The following is an 18,720-nucleotide window of genomic DNA, read 5'->3' as shown; positions in this document are numbered from 1 at the left end:
GTCTTGAAGGAAGAGAGATTGATTACACAGGGCAGAAGTGGGGGGGAGGGCATTCTAGGCATGAAAGACAGCATAGGGCTAGGAGGTGGAATGCTATACATATGGAACAGAGAGGTCAGTTTGGCTGGAGTGGGGAAAATGAAATAATGTCTAATGAAGCTAGAAATACAGGCTAGGGTCAGGCTGTGAAAGGCTTTAAAAAACAAAAAGAGGAATTTATATTCATCCTGGGAGTAAAATGGAGCCACTGGAGTACAGAGAATAAGGGAGCGGCATGGGCGGGCAGAAGCAAGGAGGTGCTTGAGGCAAGAAAACCAATCAGATGGCTATTGCCACGATCTAGATGAGTCATGATGAGGGCTGAACAGACGTGACTGCTGTGTGAGTGGAGGGAATGGATCAGAGGGGAGAGAAGCTTATAAAGGCAGGAATGGCAAGACCGGATAACTGACTGAACATATGGAAAAGTGAGAAGCTGAGGATAATGCTAAGGTTACAAACCTGGATGACTGGAAGGATGGTGGTGAACTTGACAGAAATAGGGAAGTTTGGAAAAAGTGATAGTTTAAGAGGAAAGTTAATGAGAATGAGTTTAGTTTTGAACATGTTGAGTTTAAGATGTCTTTGGGACATCCAGTCTGTAACGTCCAGCTGGCAATTACTGATGAAGGCCTGAAGCTCAGGGGAGAGACCGAGACTGGATCTATTTATTTGGGAGTCAGCTATGTAGAGAAGACAATCGAACTCATGGGAGCTAAGGACGTTATGATACGAGAAAGTATGGCAGGAGAAGAGGGTTTAGGACAGACCTTGGGGTACACAAAGAAGGGGCAAGATATAGAAGAAAAATTAGCAAAAGAGACTAAAAAGAAAAAATCACATGGGTAGAAAAAGAACCAGGAGTGAATGGTGTGATGAAATTCTAAAGAAGAGATGGTATTCAGAAGAGGGTTTGTCAACACTTTTGTCTAATGTAGCAAATAGGTCAAACAGAATGAGGACTTAGAAAAAGTCATCAGATTTGGCAATTAATAGATCACAGAAAACAGAATAAGTCATCTCAACTGAGTTTTGAAGTTGGAAGCCAGGTTACAAAGGGCTGTTGAGGAGTAAGTGAGAGAAGACGTGGAGGCCATGAACACACACAGCTTTCTTCCTAGGAGTTTGATCAGGAAAAGGAGGAAAGATATGGAACAATAACTTCAGGGGACAGTTAAGGTTTTTAAGGACTAGTGAAAGTTTTTCAAGGTGGGGGAAGATTTGGGGAGGTTTGAAGGCCATAGAGAAGGACAGAAGTTGAAGACTTTATTAGAGAAAAGGGATGATTAACCCACAGGTAGGGAGAGAGGAATGGAGGAAAGGTCAGAGTGGATACCATGAGAAGCAAGAGAAGGCTTGGAATAGCTTGAAGGAAGTGAGACAGAAAATCAAATTAGTGAAGAATAAAAGGATTGCCTTGCTGCAGTGAGGGCTGAGATGAAGCTGGGTTACATAAATTAATAATGTACTCAAGGGAACCAAGGTGTGTAATTTCCTCCAGCTCTGTTCACCAGCACATTACAAGTAGGAGCAGAGGAAGTAGAGAGTGGGAGTCCCAGGGCAGGGACGTGGCAAGGGATGAGAAGCAACAGGACAAGGGGTCAACAAGACAAGGGGCAGAGAGACTTGGGAGTTGATGACAGTGTGGAACTGAAAAGGCTAACTATGGACTGAGAACTGGGGGAAAGGGGAAGGAACTGAAGAGAAGGAAGGAAAGGGAAGTCAAAGCAGGGGGAATGGCCTGATGAAACAACAGGGGGAAGAGAGACTGGAGGCCTAAGGAAAGAGAAAATAATAGCAACAGTCAGACAGAGGAATGTCAGAGGTCTTGGTGAAGGACACTTCTAGGCAAGGCTGAGATCCAAGGCATGGCCATCCACATAGATGGCTGAAGTGAAATGACATGGGATTAAAGCCATGGAGAAGGACTGTGGGATTAAGAAGGTCATGGGTATTAAGGAGACTGGGGAATTAGGATATTTAGTCAGTCTGCGGGAACATCAACATGAATGCCAAAGTTTCCCAATAAATGGGAAGAAATAGTGGAGGACAATACTCAATCTTTTTTATTAAAATACTCCTAGTGTGAGCAATAAAGTTTATCTCCATTGAAGCGCTAACATATTTCCCCAAAAATTAAATTCCTCCTCTTTGGGAAGATTTAGACATCCAAGAAAAACAGAACTATATGGTCAACTAAAAAAAAGTCTCCATTACCCAGGACCCACCTAAGGAGCCTGGTTTGGCTGATAAGCAGTCAGTATCCTCTTTACCACTGGGGCAGAACAGCCATAAAAAGGGGAGGGGAGAAATGAAAAAGTGACTTCTGAGGAGATAGGTGTTTTCTAAGTTAACTGGCGTACATCCATGAGCCTAGTGAGTTCTCAGAGTGGGTCTCCTATGACAAAAATAAAAAGGGTACTTAAACTTAAAAAATAACAACTTGGCACGTAGCACTACATACAAGGAAAAACAGGTCCACAATCTGCAGTACTCCTCAAAGATAAGGAAGGCAATAGACAATCAGAGGGGCCTCCCTGCTCTCAGTCTCACAAAGGGCTGGGAGCCAGTCTGAGCTCTGAGACAACAACAGATGCGTCACCTCACTTCTGTCTAAACTCAATTTCCTTAACTGTGAAATGGGGATTTTAATATTTGTCTACTACCCAGGGCTATCATATGGAAATATCTTTGTAAGCCTTAAAGCACTAGAAAAATGAGTTATTATCTATCATGAAAGGAAAACAAGACTGGTCATCAAGGGAAACAATCGAAACCTGGCAATTCTTCAGTGAAATAAACTTTCTTTTTAAAGCAAAGAAAAAATATTCTTCTTATCCCATATTTAGTGAGTTTGAAACTTTTTGCTTACAATTTGTCTACGTTATGTGACCTTTTGGTCACTTCAAAATGAGGCAACTAGGTGGCACAGTAGTTACAGCACTGGGTCTGCAGTCAGAAAGTCTTAAGTTCAAATCCTGCCTCAGACACTGTGTGACCCTGGGCAAGTCACTTAACTGCTATTTGCCTCAAGTTTTCCCAACTGTAAAATGGGGATAATAATAGTACCTACTTCCCAGAGTTGCTGTGAGGATCAAATGAGATAATATTTGTAAAAGCGCTTAGCACAGTACCTGGCACACGGTAGGCACTCTATAAATGCTTGTTCCTTGCCCCTTCCCTTTCCATTCCCCACTTCATAACCGGGGGCACCTTTCATTCTACACACAAAAAAATTTCCTCAATCAATCTTGTTTATGATTACCTGATTGTAGCCTCAAAGACTTGGACTGTGGAGTCTTTGTCAAATGAAACTGTGTTGATCACTAGTTTCACTGCCTTCTGGAACTCTGATGAATTTCCCATTATCTTGAAAGAGGAACATAAAACATTAAAACTGCTTAAATTGAAATGGAGGCTGCAGATGTTTTAGACAGTTGGACGACTCCCACAAGAGCATCTGGATGTGGTGTTGCAATCCACCCAGGCAAAAACAGGACGCCAAGAATTGCAAAGGTCCCATTTATGTAACGTGTCCTAATCAAAGAGCAAATTCATTCTCTCAGGGAGCCCAAGTCCCTTTCCCAAAAGACAAAAGCACAAACTTACTCTCCCTTCCCACCCATCCATTCCCTCCTACTCAAGATCAGTCCCATCAAAAACGCCTAGCAAATTGAGTCCACAAACAAAACAAAAAACTTAATATCTTGCTTCTTTCTCCATAAACTTATAAGTTATGTCTACAGGGTGCCAAATATCTGGCTTATGATTTTAGTGATAAATCATCTCAAAGAATGGGTGGAATTTTTAAAAGCGTTTTATCTAGACATACAGACATCATGAGGAACAGTCGGTTTGGTGTTTTATTTTGTTTGGAGTTTTTTTTTTTGTTTGACTGTTTGGTTGGGTTTTTTGCACACCAATCAAAATACCTAACTCCTTTTCTTAAAGAGTAACCTATAGCAGTCATTTCATGTTGGTATGAAATGAATGGAAACTAATTCAATTTACTAAGAATCCTATGACATTTCAAAGGTGTTACAAACCCAAAAATCTACAGGCATATTCTTTTCCATTCTGGAATCTGGGGGTATGGTGGGCAGAGCAGTGGTATACAGTCAGAGGGCTTAGGTCAGTGTGGAACAAGTCACACAGCTTTTTTTCAGTTTCCTCCTCCATAAAATGTGGATAGTAATACTTGTGTTTGGAGCTCATAGATTGGACAACAATGGGTCCCTGGCCAAGTACCTACTTAAAGATTCTTAGAGGGCCCAGAGCGAAAGAAAATAGTGACTGTTTCTCTTTTGGCCAGCAACCCTGGGGGTCTTCCCCTCTCAGTTTGATTTTTTTTTTTTTTAATTAAAGGGGATATCCCTTGACTCACTTCTTAAAGAGGCCTATTCACTGAATGGACATTACTTCACACTCAAAGTGAGAACTTGAAAAGACCTTAGCTTAAAAGGGCCAGGGTGTCCCATTACATCCCAGGCCATCTCTAGAGGGCTCTGGAGGAGAAAATGAGGCTGGTGACCTTGCACAGCCCTCCTTCACTCAAATCAAAGTCAATTGCAAGTCATGTCATCTTCTCCCTGGTGTCATTGTCCTCTACGAGAACGAAGGACAAAGACAACAAATCATGCAGGGTTATGATGAGACAAATGCTTTGTAAATCCTAAAATCCACAGTATTGTAAACCTTAAAATGTTATATATGGGATGCTACTGTTGTTGTTACTGTTTTGTATTACCGTCTATTTCTAATTCAAGACAACCATCTTCTCTCCCATAAACTTTTCCACCTCTTCCTTTGATCCAAGTCATAAAAATGACTGTTCTTTTCTCAGTTTTCAACTATTCTTTTCTCATTTTCATTCCTGCAATGGTGTCAAAGTCAAATTGAAATGAATCTCTGTGGAAGCATATTGACTAAGAAAACCATAAATTAACATTATCTTTGTTATACTGTATTTATTTTGTTAAACATTCCCCAATTACTCTTTAATCAGGCTCAGGCTGCACTCAGATCTGAAGGAGCTGAGTTTGATACCTCTGCTTTACAGAACCTTAATGATCATCTATTTTAATCTTATTTTACAGATGAGAAAGCTGACCCCCAAAGAAGGGAAGTGACTTGTCCAAGGTCACATCACTAGTAAGTGGCAGTCAGGATTTGAACACAGGTCTCCTGCTTCCCAATTTCATGCACTTTCCACATCAAAATAAAAGAGAAATCATCTTTAATTATCCATGCCACTGCTTTGGTCCATTGTCCCAGAAAACCAGGAATTATCTGGAACACAGCTAGAATCAGAACCCAGGCCCCCCAACTTCCAGTGCTTGAGACTAGGTCCCAGAACTATGCAGCACACTGAAAGTTGCAGCAGTGTCTAGAGACCTCCCCCCAAGATGCATTTGTATGTCCTACAACATAATGGTTACAGACTATTTAACACAATTACCTCAACAGCGAAACTGCACCTGCAAAACAAATATTATTTTAAACATTTAAAGCCCCAATGTTCTACAAAGAAAGCCACCCAGAGTAGAGTTTTTGATTTTTTTTTAAGGGATAACTTTTGTAAGCAAATGCAGATGCGAAAGTATGAACAATCTTAATACAAGGACTCCAACTTAACATTGCTTATCTGGATGGGTCACCATCCCAGGAGAGGTTCTGGGTAGCACCTCCCCTATAAATCACTTTTTCAGAATGATGAAAATGAAGGCCAAGGGAAGCCACAAGGGACTAAAAACAAGTAACCTTTGGGTGGGTATTGTTGGCGAAAGAGGAGATTCAGTAAGTGCTTTAAAATGTATCACTTTTAAAAGTGTATTTCCTTCTCCCTTCCCCTCCACTATCATAACGACATTTATATGATAATAGCTAGCATTTATAAAGCACCTACTAAGTAGGTGCCAGGCACTGTTGTAAGCACTTCACAAATATAATCTCATTAGACCCTCATAACAACCCTAGAAGGTAGGTGCTATTATCATCCTTACTTTACAGATGAGGAAACTGAAGCCACCAAAAGGTTAAGTGATTTGCCCATGATGACATAGCTAGAAGATGTCTAAGGTGGGTTTTGAACTCAGGTCTTCCTGACTCCAGGTCCCTGTAATCAATCCCCTAGACTACCTAAAATGCCTTATTTAATCAATTCTCTATGGCTAAGAGGCACAATAGATAGAGTGCTAGACCTTTGGAGTTAGGAAGACTCATCTTCCGGAGTTCAAATCTGGCCTCAGACACTTACTAGGTATGACCCTAGGCCAAGCCACTGAACCTTGCCTGCCTCAGTTACTCATCTGGAAAATGAGCTGGACAAAGAAATGGCAAACCAACCCAGTATCTTTGCCAAGAAAACCACAAATGGGGTCATGGATTGTCAACAACAACATAATTATCTCATTTAATACTCACAATAAACCTATTAGGTAGATTCTCATAGGCATCACCCCCATTTTCTTTTTTTTTAATAGAAGAAACTGAGGCTCAGAAAGGCTAACAGAGTTGCTTTGTGTTTGGGGTCACACAGAGGCATACTTTAACTCTGATTCCCAAAGTTCTCCTGACCCTCACTTTCAAGTTGCCCTTTCCAACCATCGAGCTCTCTGGTGTCAGCAGTAACTGCCCAACTGCCCAATTTTGTATTTGCTCTTTGTGCGTATATGTTGGTAAGGAAGGCAGCAAGCTCTGGATAATGAGTGGCTCAGGGTCATAGTTAACTATGAAAACTATTAAAGGACACGAAACTGAAATCGTCATGGGTACAGTGGTTCAGTAAAGGGGTGAATAGTAGTGGAGGAGGAAAAAAGCCATGGGGGGCAGAGGGAGAACTAGGCTAGAGGAGCTTATAATTCAACAAAAGGATTCCAAATTCTCCCTATCTCTCCCACCTGGCTGGATATTGGACACCTTTCTCCCAAGCTTACTCAGTTGCAACAGCTTCTAATACACCCCCTCAAGCCTAAGAGTAAATGAGTTTAAACCGTAAGACAGATCAAAAGAAGAACTTTCTGATCATAAATGATAATAAAACAAAAAATGGCACTTTGGCTTTCAGATGGCAAACTATTACTGGAAACCATGGAAGGCAATCCAGCTTCAGAAAATAGGCTGAGAGGGTGGAAAACCTGTTTCCTTTCCTATTAAAACATCACTTCTACTTTATCACTATAAAAGGGTGAAGACTGCCTGGATATAGATCCCATCAGTCTCAGACAAGGTCCTGCCCAAACTCAGGCTCATATGGTTTGCCCACTTGTCTGTTAAACAAGGGCTAGTTCCTTATATAATTTTGAAGACTGGAAGAAAAGTCTCTTCTTAGCACTTTCTTATCAAAGCACAATAGCGGTAAGCTAAGAGAAAAGGGTGTTCTCTCCAACCTAATATATTTAATTTTTAGCACATTCCATATTCTCCTCCCCTTTGAAAAACCAGTTATTTATTTTCCCATTTTCTCAGTTCCCAGAGAGAGCAACAATCTGAATGCATTATCTAACACTGCTACCTTGTATGGTTGTCATCTTGGCTGTTTTCTTCTTATGCTTAAGATATCCTTTGGGAAGAAATAATGAAAGTACTACTGAAAACCAACTCCTTAATTTAGAGTTTTTTTTAAGTAGTTAAGTTAGCCACTTACTGCAAGTGTATCCAAGGCATCAACCAGGGTTAATGAATAGTTTCCTAGAACATCGTTGATGTTCAGATTCGAACTGAAATAGAAACAAAGTTGAAGGTTGTAAGAGTCAAGAATAGCACCTTACATTCATATAGGGATTTATATCTAAGATACAAAACATTTTCACAGATTATTTCATTTGATAAGCACAACAACCCAATGAGGCCAGTAGTGAAAGTACTATTGCCCCCTTTTTTAACGAATAAAGAAACTAAGGCTCAAAAAAATTAACTGACTTGCCCAAGAATACAAAGCTGGGAAGTAGCAGGACTCCAATCCCAGGCTTCTGACAAAAAGCGTAGTTTGTTGTTTGGTTTTTGTTTTTTGTTTTTTTTTTCCATCCTCCAACAAGTTAAGCCAGGTACTTTAAAACACAAACCAAAAACTGCAAGCTTCTTCCAGTCAGGCCACAATCGAAGTTCACAGTACTAAAAAATTCTAAGATGACAGTGTCCATACCAGCGGTACTCACAGTTAATCAACTCTGGAGCCACATTTGAAGGCTCATGGAAAGAACACTAGACAGCAAGTCAGGAGACTAGCAATCTTGTAGTTCCAGGTCTGTCACTAGCCCTCTTTGTGAACTGGGCTAATCACTGGGGATCAGTTTCCTTATCTGTAAAACAAAAATGACTAGACTAGGTCTCCTGGTCTCCTCTACCCCTAAAATCCTGTGATTCATCATCACTATATGTCGATTACATTCTCTAGTCTAATATTCTAAATCAGAAAATTGGATGTCTCTAGCTAGTTACATATGAAAGAACCACATGTCTATCACTATGATTTGGGTATCGCTATTCCACATTTTGATTTCTGGCATAAATATAGCATAATCTCACCGCTGTTTCATCCAGAGTGACACCATTAATTCTTTTTATGAAGATTTTTTCCAAATAGTGGCTAAGTAGAGGGAAGGGTAGTAGGTTGTTGCTGGAGTCCCCACCTAAGTGGTTAAGGTGTAAGGTTTAATAAACATTTGTTGATGGCAGTAAAGATGATCTAGCACCTCTGGTTTCCCCTCGCTCCCTTTTCTACTTGCTTGTTCCTGGATACTTCCAGAAAACTGGAGGTATGATCTACTGATGCAGATACCCCCATCCACTTAAGCAGACCACAGACTACAATCCATTTACTTTGTTATTCTCTGCTATTCTTATTCACATTCTTCCAAAAACCTTCCATTAAAATTTACCAGTCAGAACACTGAATGCCTTCCTGGAAGTCTTTCACCATCCCACAGGGACCAACAGAGCCTCAAGCTGCTCATCAGTTATCCTTGCATCTCACTATACAATCAGTCAATCTTTGTTTCTAACCATCATAGGTTTCCCCGATGAGTTGAAGGGTCATTAAAGTCCTCTTTTGGTGCCCTATCCCTGGGTAGGAATGGAATCTAGGTTCTCAAAAGTAATGCCGGCAGAGCACAATGTCTGCTTAAGTGACTTGCCTAGCATCACACAGGTAGTAAGTGACAGCAGGGATTCAAAGTGAGGTTTTCTGACTCCAAGTTCAACACTTTTCATTATGTCAAAGATCAAGTGATAAAAGATGACAGTTCTGGTGTACCACAAGCAGAACAGAAGTCAAGAGTATAATGCAGCAGCGACAAAAAAAAAAACTAAAGTAATGCAATCTTAGGCTGCCTTAATAGAAATGTCTCGTGCCACCAAAGTTAAAGAACAAATCTCTCCTTTGGGTTAAAGATCAATGTTTTCTAAACATGTACTTGGTGGGGGGCTTAGGCTTATGATATAGACACTGGGGGTTGATTGGAATTGTCTGTGATGTCAGAACAGAACACATTCACTTGGTAGTGTTCAGCACAAGGGAAGCAACAGTTCCTCTGGTTGCCCTTTACCCTATTTAGGCCATTATTTGAAATACAATGTCCAGCCTGAGCACCGCATTATATAAAGGTCCAAAGGAAGGTGATCAAAATGGTGAGAAACCATTTTCATTTAAGAATAAGTTGAAAGAAATGAGAAGGTTTAGACTGGGAAAAAGAACTCTTGGAGTAGAGGAGGTTTGTCTTGAACATGAAGGTGGAGGAGTAGACTTGTGAGAATTATGAGAATGCAGATTCTGGTAAAATCAACAGACCTGTGATTCTATGGGAGGAGGGGGTGATCCTTCTACCAAAGTGGATCACAGACCCTCTACCTTAGGTGAGGCTCCTCCCATCTGTTTTTACATCTTCAGTCACATTTCTGGTTTGCTTCATGAAATGGTAAACACTTCAAAGGGCAAGAACCTGATTATCTATTTCTACTGTACAGAATCTGAACTATACACCTGCAGGAAGTACATGGCCCCCATTGATGTTATTAACTGACTAAACTGTTAGAATTTAGAATTGGGTTTGCAACTTAATTACAGTGTGTGAATTTTTACAGCATTCAAATTTGTTTCAGTTTTTAATGGTGCTTAATTTTGTCTTTGTATCCCCAGTGTTCAGCACAGTGCCTGCAAATAGTAATTTAGGGTTATTTAATTTTATATGTCTATATACATACATACATACATACACATATATATGTAATTTAATAAATGTTAGTTGACTTGAAAAATAGAGAAAAACCTTTGTTTCTGATTGAAAAATAATTCTGAATAATTTGTCATCTTAATGAGCACTGATTAACAAATAGAACCTCAGCCTTGAGTCATACAGAGGAGGGTTCAAGTTTTACCAGTGATATATATACTGTCCCTGTGTCCCTTGGCCAGTCACTTAACCTCTGGGTACCCTAGGCAACACCCTAAAACAAGAAATTGTAGAAAACGTACCAATGTGTTAAAAGAGCTCCCTAGGCATGGGAGCTGATGAAAACAGTTTCAGTCCAAAACCAGTAAAAATCATCAAACAAAACTGAGAGCTTTCAATGTTGGATATTTGGCACAAAGCATTAGAGGCAGGGGCTGAGAAAATATGGGCATGTTAGAAATAGTCTGGTCTCAAGCAGCTGTAAGCGTGGAGATAAAACAATAATGATCCCATTGAACACTATAAGGAAATACACAAATAGTTATTAAAATACCTGGTCCTTAAGTTTTATAAGCTCAGAGGAAAGGGAATTCATTAGGAGCAGTCAGGGAGGGGCATCAGGGAAAAACCGGATGAACTGAGTTTTGAAGGCTGGATACCACTTGGTAGGTGTACAGAGGTGTGGGGGAGACATCCCAGGCAAGGAAACCATCCTAAGGAAGGCAGGACTCCAAGTGTGAAAGGACCCTCATCTACCAGAAGACCTGAATAAGAATCCCTCTTCTGCTACAGCTTGAAGACCTCCTGAGAGAGAACTCACTGTCTCCTGAGGCAGTCCTTCCTGTTTCTAGACAGCTCTCAATGTGAGGAAATATTTCATTACATTAAACAGAAACCTGTTTTCAATATGCATTTTTCACCGACAGCTCCTAATTCTGCCCTGTGCAGACAAGCAGAACAAATCTAATCCCTCTTCAAATACTTTGAAGAAAACAATTAATCATGGTCCTTAAAATAAATAGCACTATGGGGGGAGAGGGGAGGGGAGAAGGAAGGGAGCATAAACATAGAATATGATGATCAGTAGTGAAATTACAAATAAATATCTGCATAATTTACACTAGACTATGCCAAAGTGTCCAGAAGTACCGCTTCTGTATCCAACACAAACTGAAGCATGAAAACAAACTCTATGACAAGAGCTCAGGTTTATTTCATCTTTGCATCCTCAGTACCTGACAGGGCTCTTGAATGAATTCATTAAGGACCCATGATTTATGAGTTGTGGTACTCTCTCCATTTAATAGATAATCACTCCTGGAAAACAGCACTGGCTCTGGTTCAAATCCTGCTTCTGACACCTTGGTTTACTTGACCTCCCTGGGCCTCAGCTTCCTCACCTGTAAATGACGAGGCTGGACTCGGTGCTTCTGAGGTCCCTTTCAGCTCTAAACACACGATCCGATGATCCTATAACTTAGACTTCAGGAGTTGGTAAAGGCTAAAAACTTTCTGTGGCCAACCCAGTAAAGAGCCTGCAACTGACATGAATACCAGCAAGCCTTTCCAGCGTGGCAGCTCCCGCCTATCTTACGCTTCAGGAAAAGAGGCAGCCAACAAGTCCTCTCACTGGTAAAGGCAGTTCATGTTTGTTTAACTGAATGTCTATGTACCTGTGGTAAGCATCAGGTGAAGTGGAAAAGTTCTTTGTTAAATGGTTAGGGTTTATTTACTTAATACTGATCCTTCCATTCTTCCCAGTTCTGGCAGATAAACACAGAAAATGGCAAGCCACATATGCAGTAACAGAGTTTGAAAAGAGGGATTGTGTTTAACTTTGCGCCTCAACGTTGTCGTTGTTGTTTGTTGTCCAGTAATGACCCCATGGCCATACTGTCCATGGAGTTTTCTTGGCAGATACTGAAGTGATTTGCTATTTCCTTCTCCAATGGATTAAGGCAAACAGAGGTTAAGTGATTTGCCCTCATAACTAATAAGTGTTTGAGGTCAAATTTGAACTCAGGTCTTCTTGACTCCAGATCCAGGGCTCTATCGACTGTACCACATAGCTGCTTCGACATTACTGTCCTTCTAAATTATTTTTAAGTTAAACAGACATTCTAGGTAATAGCTGTGTGCCCTATTACTTGAACACAACCATGCCCTTTTGGAGAGGAAAGGGGGATTCTGGATAGCCCTATATTGAACCTCACTCTGCCCCTACAAAAGCCTTAATGCACATCTCAGAGGCAAGTTCTTAAAAGGATCAGGAATAACATAAAGGAAGGAGCTTCCATTACTCTGATCATAAGACTGCATGCAAAGACTGGCATTCTTTTAAATGAGGAAATGGAGAAGAGAATTCCAGCTCTGTGGACAATTTATTCATTCATTTATTTATTTATTTTTAGTGAGGCAATCAGGGTTAAGTGACTTGCCCAAGGTCACACAGCTAGTACACGTCAGGTGTTTGGTCTGAGGCTGGATTTGAACTCAGGTCCTCCTGACTTCAGGGCCAGTGCTCTATGCACTGTGCCACCTAGCTGCCCCCTCTGTGGACAATTTAGAAGACAGTGTTTGACCACGTGAAGTCAACACAACTAAAAACCATACCACAAGCTAAGCAACTGCCCTTTTAGAAAAACAAAGATAAACACTTTATCAGTCAATATAATACTGTCACATAATCATATAATCTTAGAGACCACAGCATATTTGAGCTTTTAAAAACCTTAGAGAAGATAGAATGTTTGAACTGATGTGTGGGACTAAGTCCAACACCCCTAATTTTACAGACAGAGAAACTGAGTCCCAAGGAGGTTAAATGACAACTGGCTTGCTCAAACATTACTCAACTTAACTGGCAACACCTGGACTAGGATTCTAAATTTATTTAATACTGACCTATAATTTCCCACTCCCTCTCTACCCACTTTATCCAACCCCCCAAATTCTATCTGATCTCAACTGCAAAAGTGGGGGGGGGGGGTTGGGAGGAGACTGCTATCAAGGTTTTCTGCTCCTTAAGAGCTCGGACTTTGGTTTTTGTCTTTGTAAACTACCCCTTTATGCCACAGTACAGAACATAAAGTCCCTGGCATGTAGCAGGGAGTTAATAAATGCTTGTTGATGGAATGAATGATATCCTACTGAGATAAAGGTCCAAATCAGAAAGCTTACTAAATCAACACATATTTTCTCTAGGCCCACAAATTCATCCATCAGTCAAAACCTCACCCCAACTGAAAAGAGGTAAGTCTCCAGAGGTTTCAACAGAACACGTTAAAGTTCTATCAAGTCTCTCTCCACACTCCCATCATCTGGAATTGAAAATGTTTGCACATTTCACTACTCGTCCCTTTCCTTTTATGGGGAGTTCAGAAGGGAAATAAAATGCCTGATATTAAAAACAAAACATTCATTTTGGCCACAGAAAAAAAGTTTCTTTCCATTCTCCTACTACCCCCCACAAAAAAAAAGTGAGAGAAAAGTTAAAACTAAGTATGATGCATTTGAATAAGACGAGAAAAACAATTTTATTCCCTGCACCATTTTCCTTTCTCTCTGATGGTCTATCTGCTAGCCAAAAATACTTTGGAATGTCCCATTGCTTTGAACTCATCGTGGAATTTAAAATAACTCTCAATAACAATTCAAGTGGTTAAATTTTAGATAACCGGAAAAAAAAATAGTTTAAAGCCAGCTCTTCTGGAATGGACTGCACAAAAAAAGTGACTCTGGCTGATTCCACTTTGTTTTTCCAACTCAGGAAATTGAAAATGTATTGGTCCCAAGCTACAACGATTCAACGGGGGCACAGGCTCCACAGACATCTCAAAAGCAGCAGGCAGCATCAACCCATCCCTCAGGTCTCACTGGAGAATGCAGGTTAAAAGGAACATCCTCAGCAATCTATAAAAAAGTAGCTCCTTCTCATCACTAACTTGGACAGCTTACTGGAGATGACACACCGCCAAGAGCGACCTAGAAGGCCTATGCATTCTTGGACTTTGGCGTTAAGGGTAATGAACCACGAAACTCCCAGCTCCGAGAGGGTATAACACTCAGGAGTTAGCCTCCCTCCCCTCTCTGTGTTCCTACCATATGGCACTTGGGGATGCGATCTAAGAGGGCAGTTTTTAAGCAAGTCAGGTGCCAAAATTCTAACCCTCTGATTCATGCGGAGGTCACAATTCTTTTCTAACTTGTGGTGTCCGAGTTCAGAGTGCCAATCAGGCGCCTGGTCCTGGGGAAGCCCCAGTTCGCATCACGGCAGGGCTGACTCATCACACCCCTCACCGCCACCCTAGGAAGCTCCGAAGGAAAATCAGGTCCTCGCCCTGCCGGAAGGCTGGACACAGATAGGGTCACTCTCCCCGGGGAAGGGATTCAGTCCAATTTGGGGGCAAGGGAGTTTCCCAACTCCCTAGTTTTCCGAGAGCGATAGGATATTTCACGGGAGAGTGATTTGGCTGTGGTTTTACAATAATGTGTAGGGATGCCCTTTTCCTGGGTCTGTTGGGAAGGCACGACCGCCCCGAGGATCGCCAAGGAGGCTCTCGGTGCCTTTAGCCGGGCTGGAACCCGGGCGGTCCGCGCTGCGGCCGGACAGCCGGGCGGCTGGCCCCGCACTGCCAGGTGCCCCCACATCCCCCCGGCTCCCTCCCGGTCCCCGGCCCCGGAGCACTCACGGGTCCCCGCGGTCCGGCCCCCGGCCCCGACAGTGGATGGGGTTGAGCTCGTCCTCGGGGAAGGCGTGCGCCATGTAGTTGTCGTAGCCGAAGGCGAACATGCCCCGGGCCAGGTCGCGCATCTGCGCCCGCAGCTGCGGGGGGAAGGCACCGCTGTAGCGCCGCTCGTACTCGTCGCCCCCCGCGCCCCGGGCCCGGCCGCCCAACAGCGACGCCCAGTACGACTTAGGGCACACGCCCGGCGCCGGCGGCCCCGGGCCCCGCTCGGGCCGAAGCCCCCGCCCCGCCTGCGCCCGCCGCGGAGGGAGCGGCGGCGGCGGCGGGCGCGGCCCCCGGAGCCCCGGCGCCTTCAGCCAGAAGGGCTGCGCGGAGGAGGCGGCCTCGGCGCGGCCCTCGGGGCCCCTCAGGCACTGGAAGCCGAAGCTGATGGGGAAGCGCTGGTAGAAGCCCAAGCTGTGGCCCAGGCCGAAGGCGAGCCAGAGGGCTCCGTGGAGGCCGAGCCGCAGCAGCAGCAGCCCCAGGACCAGCGACTTCCATTGCATGGTGGCCCGGGCTCCGCGGGCATTCTCCCCGAGCGCGGGGCCTCCCCGCCGGCCCAGTGAGCGAGCGAGCGGCGGAGGGACGGGCGGACCGAGAGAGCGATCGAGCGGCGCAGGCAGCCGGCCACCGACCCACCGAGCCTCGAGCTGAGCCGCACGCCCGCCCGACGGCGCCGCAGCCACTTCCCCTTTAAGGGACTCCCCCGAGACGAACCAGGAACTCGGGCGCGCACGGGCGCCTGGCCCGGCCCTCTCCCAACGCCCGCCCCCCGGGGTCCGGCCCCGCCGGGGGGGAGGCGGGGCCGGCCCGGGGATTCCCTCCGGTTTCATAGGCCCGGCCGAAAGTCAGTAGCACCGGCCAGATCCCGCCCCCTTAAAGGGCAGCGCCGCCGAGAGGGCGGGGTGGAACGCGGGGACTGGGTTGTCGTGGCAAGTTGTGACCACTCGGGAACTTCCGACCAATGGCAGCCGGGCGGGTGGAGGCACGCCCCGGACTATCTGCTCCGGGCTCGGGGTGCCCGGGACGCCCCACTCAGGTTGGGTGGAGAGGCCACGACCTTAACACAGCAGCATCACCTTAGGATCAGAGGTGAAGAGGTGGAACCCCCGCAGTTTGACAGAGGAGGAAACTGAAGCCCAAAGGTCTAGTGGTTTGGCCAAGGTCATCCAGACAAGTGAAGCTTCTGAGTCGGGATTGGGTTCGCACGTGCTGCGTGCCTTCCCAAGCCGGGGATTTAAGTAGCCCTGGGAAACTCCACCCGATCCGAGACGCGCTGTCCTCGAATCTTCCCCAATCTGTCCCCATTTCACCAGTATCCTTCCCTTCGCTATTCAAGATCAGGGCCCGAGAGAATTAAACAAGACGGAGGGAGGAGGTAGGGAGGTCACACGAGGAAAGGGATACTTGGACTAGTGGAATCTGGGCAAGGCGATGAAAAATTGGGTAACTATTCTTCTCATCCAGAAGCAGGGCAGTGAACATTTCACCCTGTTCCCGTCAGCCCTTCGATGTTTAATAATAATAATCCTACTGCCCCTCCCAACTTACTCCCTCCCCCATCACCATTTCAACAATAATTACAGACAATACTTATACACCCCTTGAGATTTTGCAAAGTACAAGTTGTATCTCACATGATTCTCACATAAGCCCTGTTGTGTGGTGGTTCAATCGTTTTCACTCGTGTCCGACTCTTTGTGACCCCATTTGGGGTTTTCTTGGCAAAGATACTACTAGAGTGGTTTGCCATTTCCTTCTCTAGCTCATTTTACAGATGAGCAACTGAGACAAACAGAGTCGAGTGACTTGCCCGGGGTCACACAGCTAGTTTCTGAGGCTGGATTTGAACTCTTCTGGACTCCAGGGAGGCACTCTATCCCACTTGCTATTATTATTCCTATTTTATTGATAAGTAAAGAGAGGTTAAACGATTTGCCCAGAGCTAGAATCTGAGGCTGGATAAGAGCCCAGGTTTTCCAGACTCTAAATCCAACACTGTAACCACTGGGCCACAGACACGTCCTAGGATATGACAAAGATCTGAGATTCCATTTATCTCAGAAGAAAATTTGTGTATCACTTCAATAGCCTTCTGGCTGGTCTTCCAATCCATATCTCTCCCTCCTCTCTCTTTTCTCTCTCTCTCTCTCTCTGTCTCTCTTTCTCTTCCCTTCCCACCCCCACCCCCTCCCACCCCACTGGCTGCCCTCCAAGCACTGAATGGTCACCATCCACTCTCACTTCCACTTTTCTTGACAGCAGTGACTTTTTTTCTTTTCTTTTTTTTTTTAGGCAATTGGGGTTAAGTGACCTACCCAGGGTCACACAGCTAGTAAGTGTCAAGTGTTTGGTCTGAGACTGGATTTGGACTCAGGTCCTCCTGACGTAAGGGCCGGTGCTCAATCCACTGCGCCACCTAGCTGCCCCTGACAGCAGTGACTTTTACCTTTCTTTGTATTCCCCAGCACTGTATGCACAGTGCCAGGTACACAGTAGGCACTTAATAAATATTTATTGACTGAGACAGATACCTCTACAACTTATATCTTAGAGAGCTGCCAAAGCTCTGAAAAGTTGAGTGCCTTGTGCAGGGTCACAGAGCCCATACATATGTCAGAGACAGGAGTTGAAGGCTATCTCCATTGCAAAGCAGAAGGAAGGCACAGCAGATAAAGGGGAGGAAGAGGAAAGAAATAAGCATTTGTACAGGATTCACTATGTGCCAGGCATTGTGCTAAACTTTACAAATATCTTCATTTGAGCCTCACAACAATCCTGAGAGGGAGGTGCTATTATTGTCCCCATTTTACAGTTGAGGAAACTGAGGCAAGAAGAGGGGGCTAGCCCAGATTCACCAGGCTAGTGACTGAGGCTACATTTGAACTCCCCAAGTCTTCCTGACTCCAGATCCTGACATACTATGTGGTACTTTGCAAACCTTAAAGCACTTCATACATGTTAGCCCTAGGTCAGCTCTCCATCTGTTATGCCATGGCTGTCCCTATAAGACACTAAACTGACATCCTGGATTCAACCTTGCTGCTCTGTCATTCCTGTATCCTCCAGGCTTGTTCATCCAAATATGACTACTTAGCACCTATCGGTAGAACGAGCATTCCATTTGGAACCAAAGGGTCTGGGTTCAATTTCCCAGTTCTGCCAAGGTGCAGACTTGGGCAAGGCACTTAGTATCTCTTTATGTCTGTTTCCTTATCCATAACATGAGAAGGCTCAACTAGATGATCTATATCTAAGATGAAATATGTGAAGCTAAATACTTTTACAAACAAGAATGGAGCTCAAGAGATACAAATGATACTGATGTTAAAAGAGGCATTTAACAACACATTTATTAAGCTTTTATTTTGTGCCTGGCAGAAGGCAGCTACCTAACATGGAGGAATGCGTGCTGGACCAAGTCAGAATAGCTGCATTAACTAGCTGCATAAGCTTGGGGAAGTCAGCCTGATTCTCAAGTTTCTTTTTCAGCAGAATCAGGCTGCTGAATTCGTGTGTCCCTCAGGCCTCCTCCAGTCCTCCTTTAGGACCCACCAGGTGTAGCCACCACCCAAGGGGCCATAAAGGCTGCAGAGGATCCCTTTGGTCTCCCAGAACCCTAGCCTGAAAGCCAAAGTGGTGGTTACAAGAGGAATGATGGGGTGTGGTATCCAATACCACCCTTGGGGTCAAGGGCTCCTTTGCTACATAGGATTGGCAGTAGGGCAAAGCACATTCTTCTGTGGATTCTGTTGCAGCCATTATAATCCCATAATAAAGCATGT

General features: G+C 44.1%; 1 protein-coding gene across 1 annotated transcript in view; it reads right to left on the bottom strand.

Moving 5' to 3' along the window:
* Positions 1 to 15,456, bottom strand: part of EDEM1 (ER degradation enhancing alpha-mannosidase like protein 1) — a 31,940-nt gene extending 16,484 nt beyond the window's left edge. Inside the window, exons 1-3 of the mRNA XM_027863918.1 lie at positions 14,900 to 15,456; positions 7,685 to 7,757; positions 3,305 to 3,408 (exon numbers count right to left, since the gene is read on the bottom strand). Coding sequence (XP_027719719.1) covers positions 3,305 to 3,408; positions 7,685 to 7,757; positions 14,900 to 15,441 — 719 coding nt within the window. The 5' untranslated portion in view covers positions 15,442 to 15,456. The remainder of the gene's footprint in view (positions 1 to 3,304; positions 3,409 to 7,684; positions 7,758 to 14,899) is intronic.
* Positions 15,457 to 18,720: the final 3,264 nt, after the last annotated feature.

The sequence above is a fragment of the Vombatus ursinus genome, unplaced genomic scaffold, assembly GCF_900497805.2.
Source record: "Vombatus ursinus unplaced genomic scaffold, bare-nosed wombat genome assembly UNPS02014773.1, whole genome shotgun sequence".
Classification (NCBI taxonomy): domain Eukaryota; kingdom Metazoa; phylum Chordata; class Mammalia; order Diprotodontia; family Vombatidae; genus Vombatus; species Vombatus ursinus.
The sequence above is the reverse complement of the archived record's forward strand: the minus strand, read 5'-3'. Positions and strand labels throughout refer to the sequence as shown.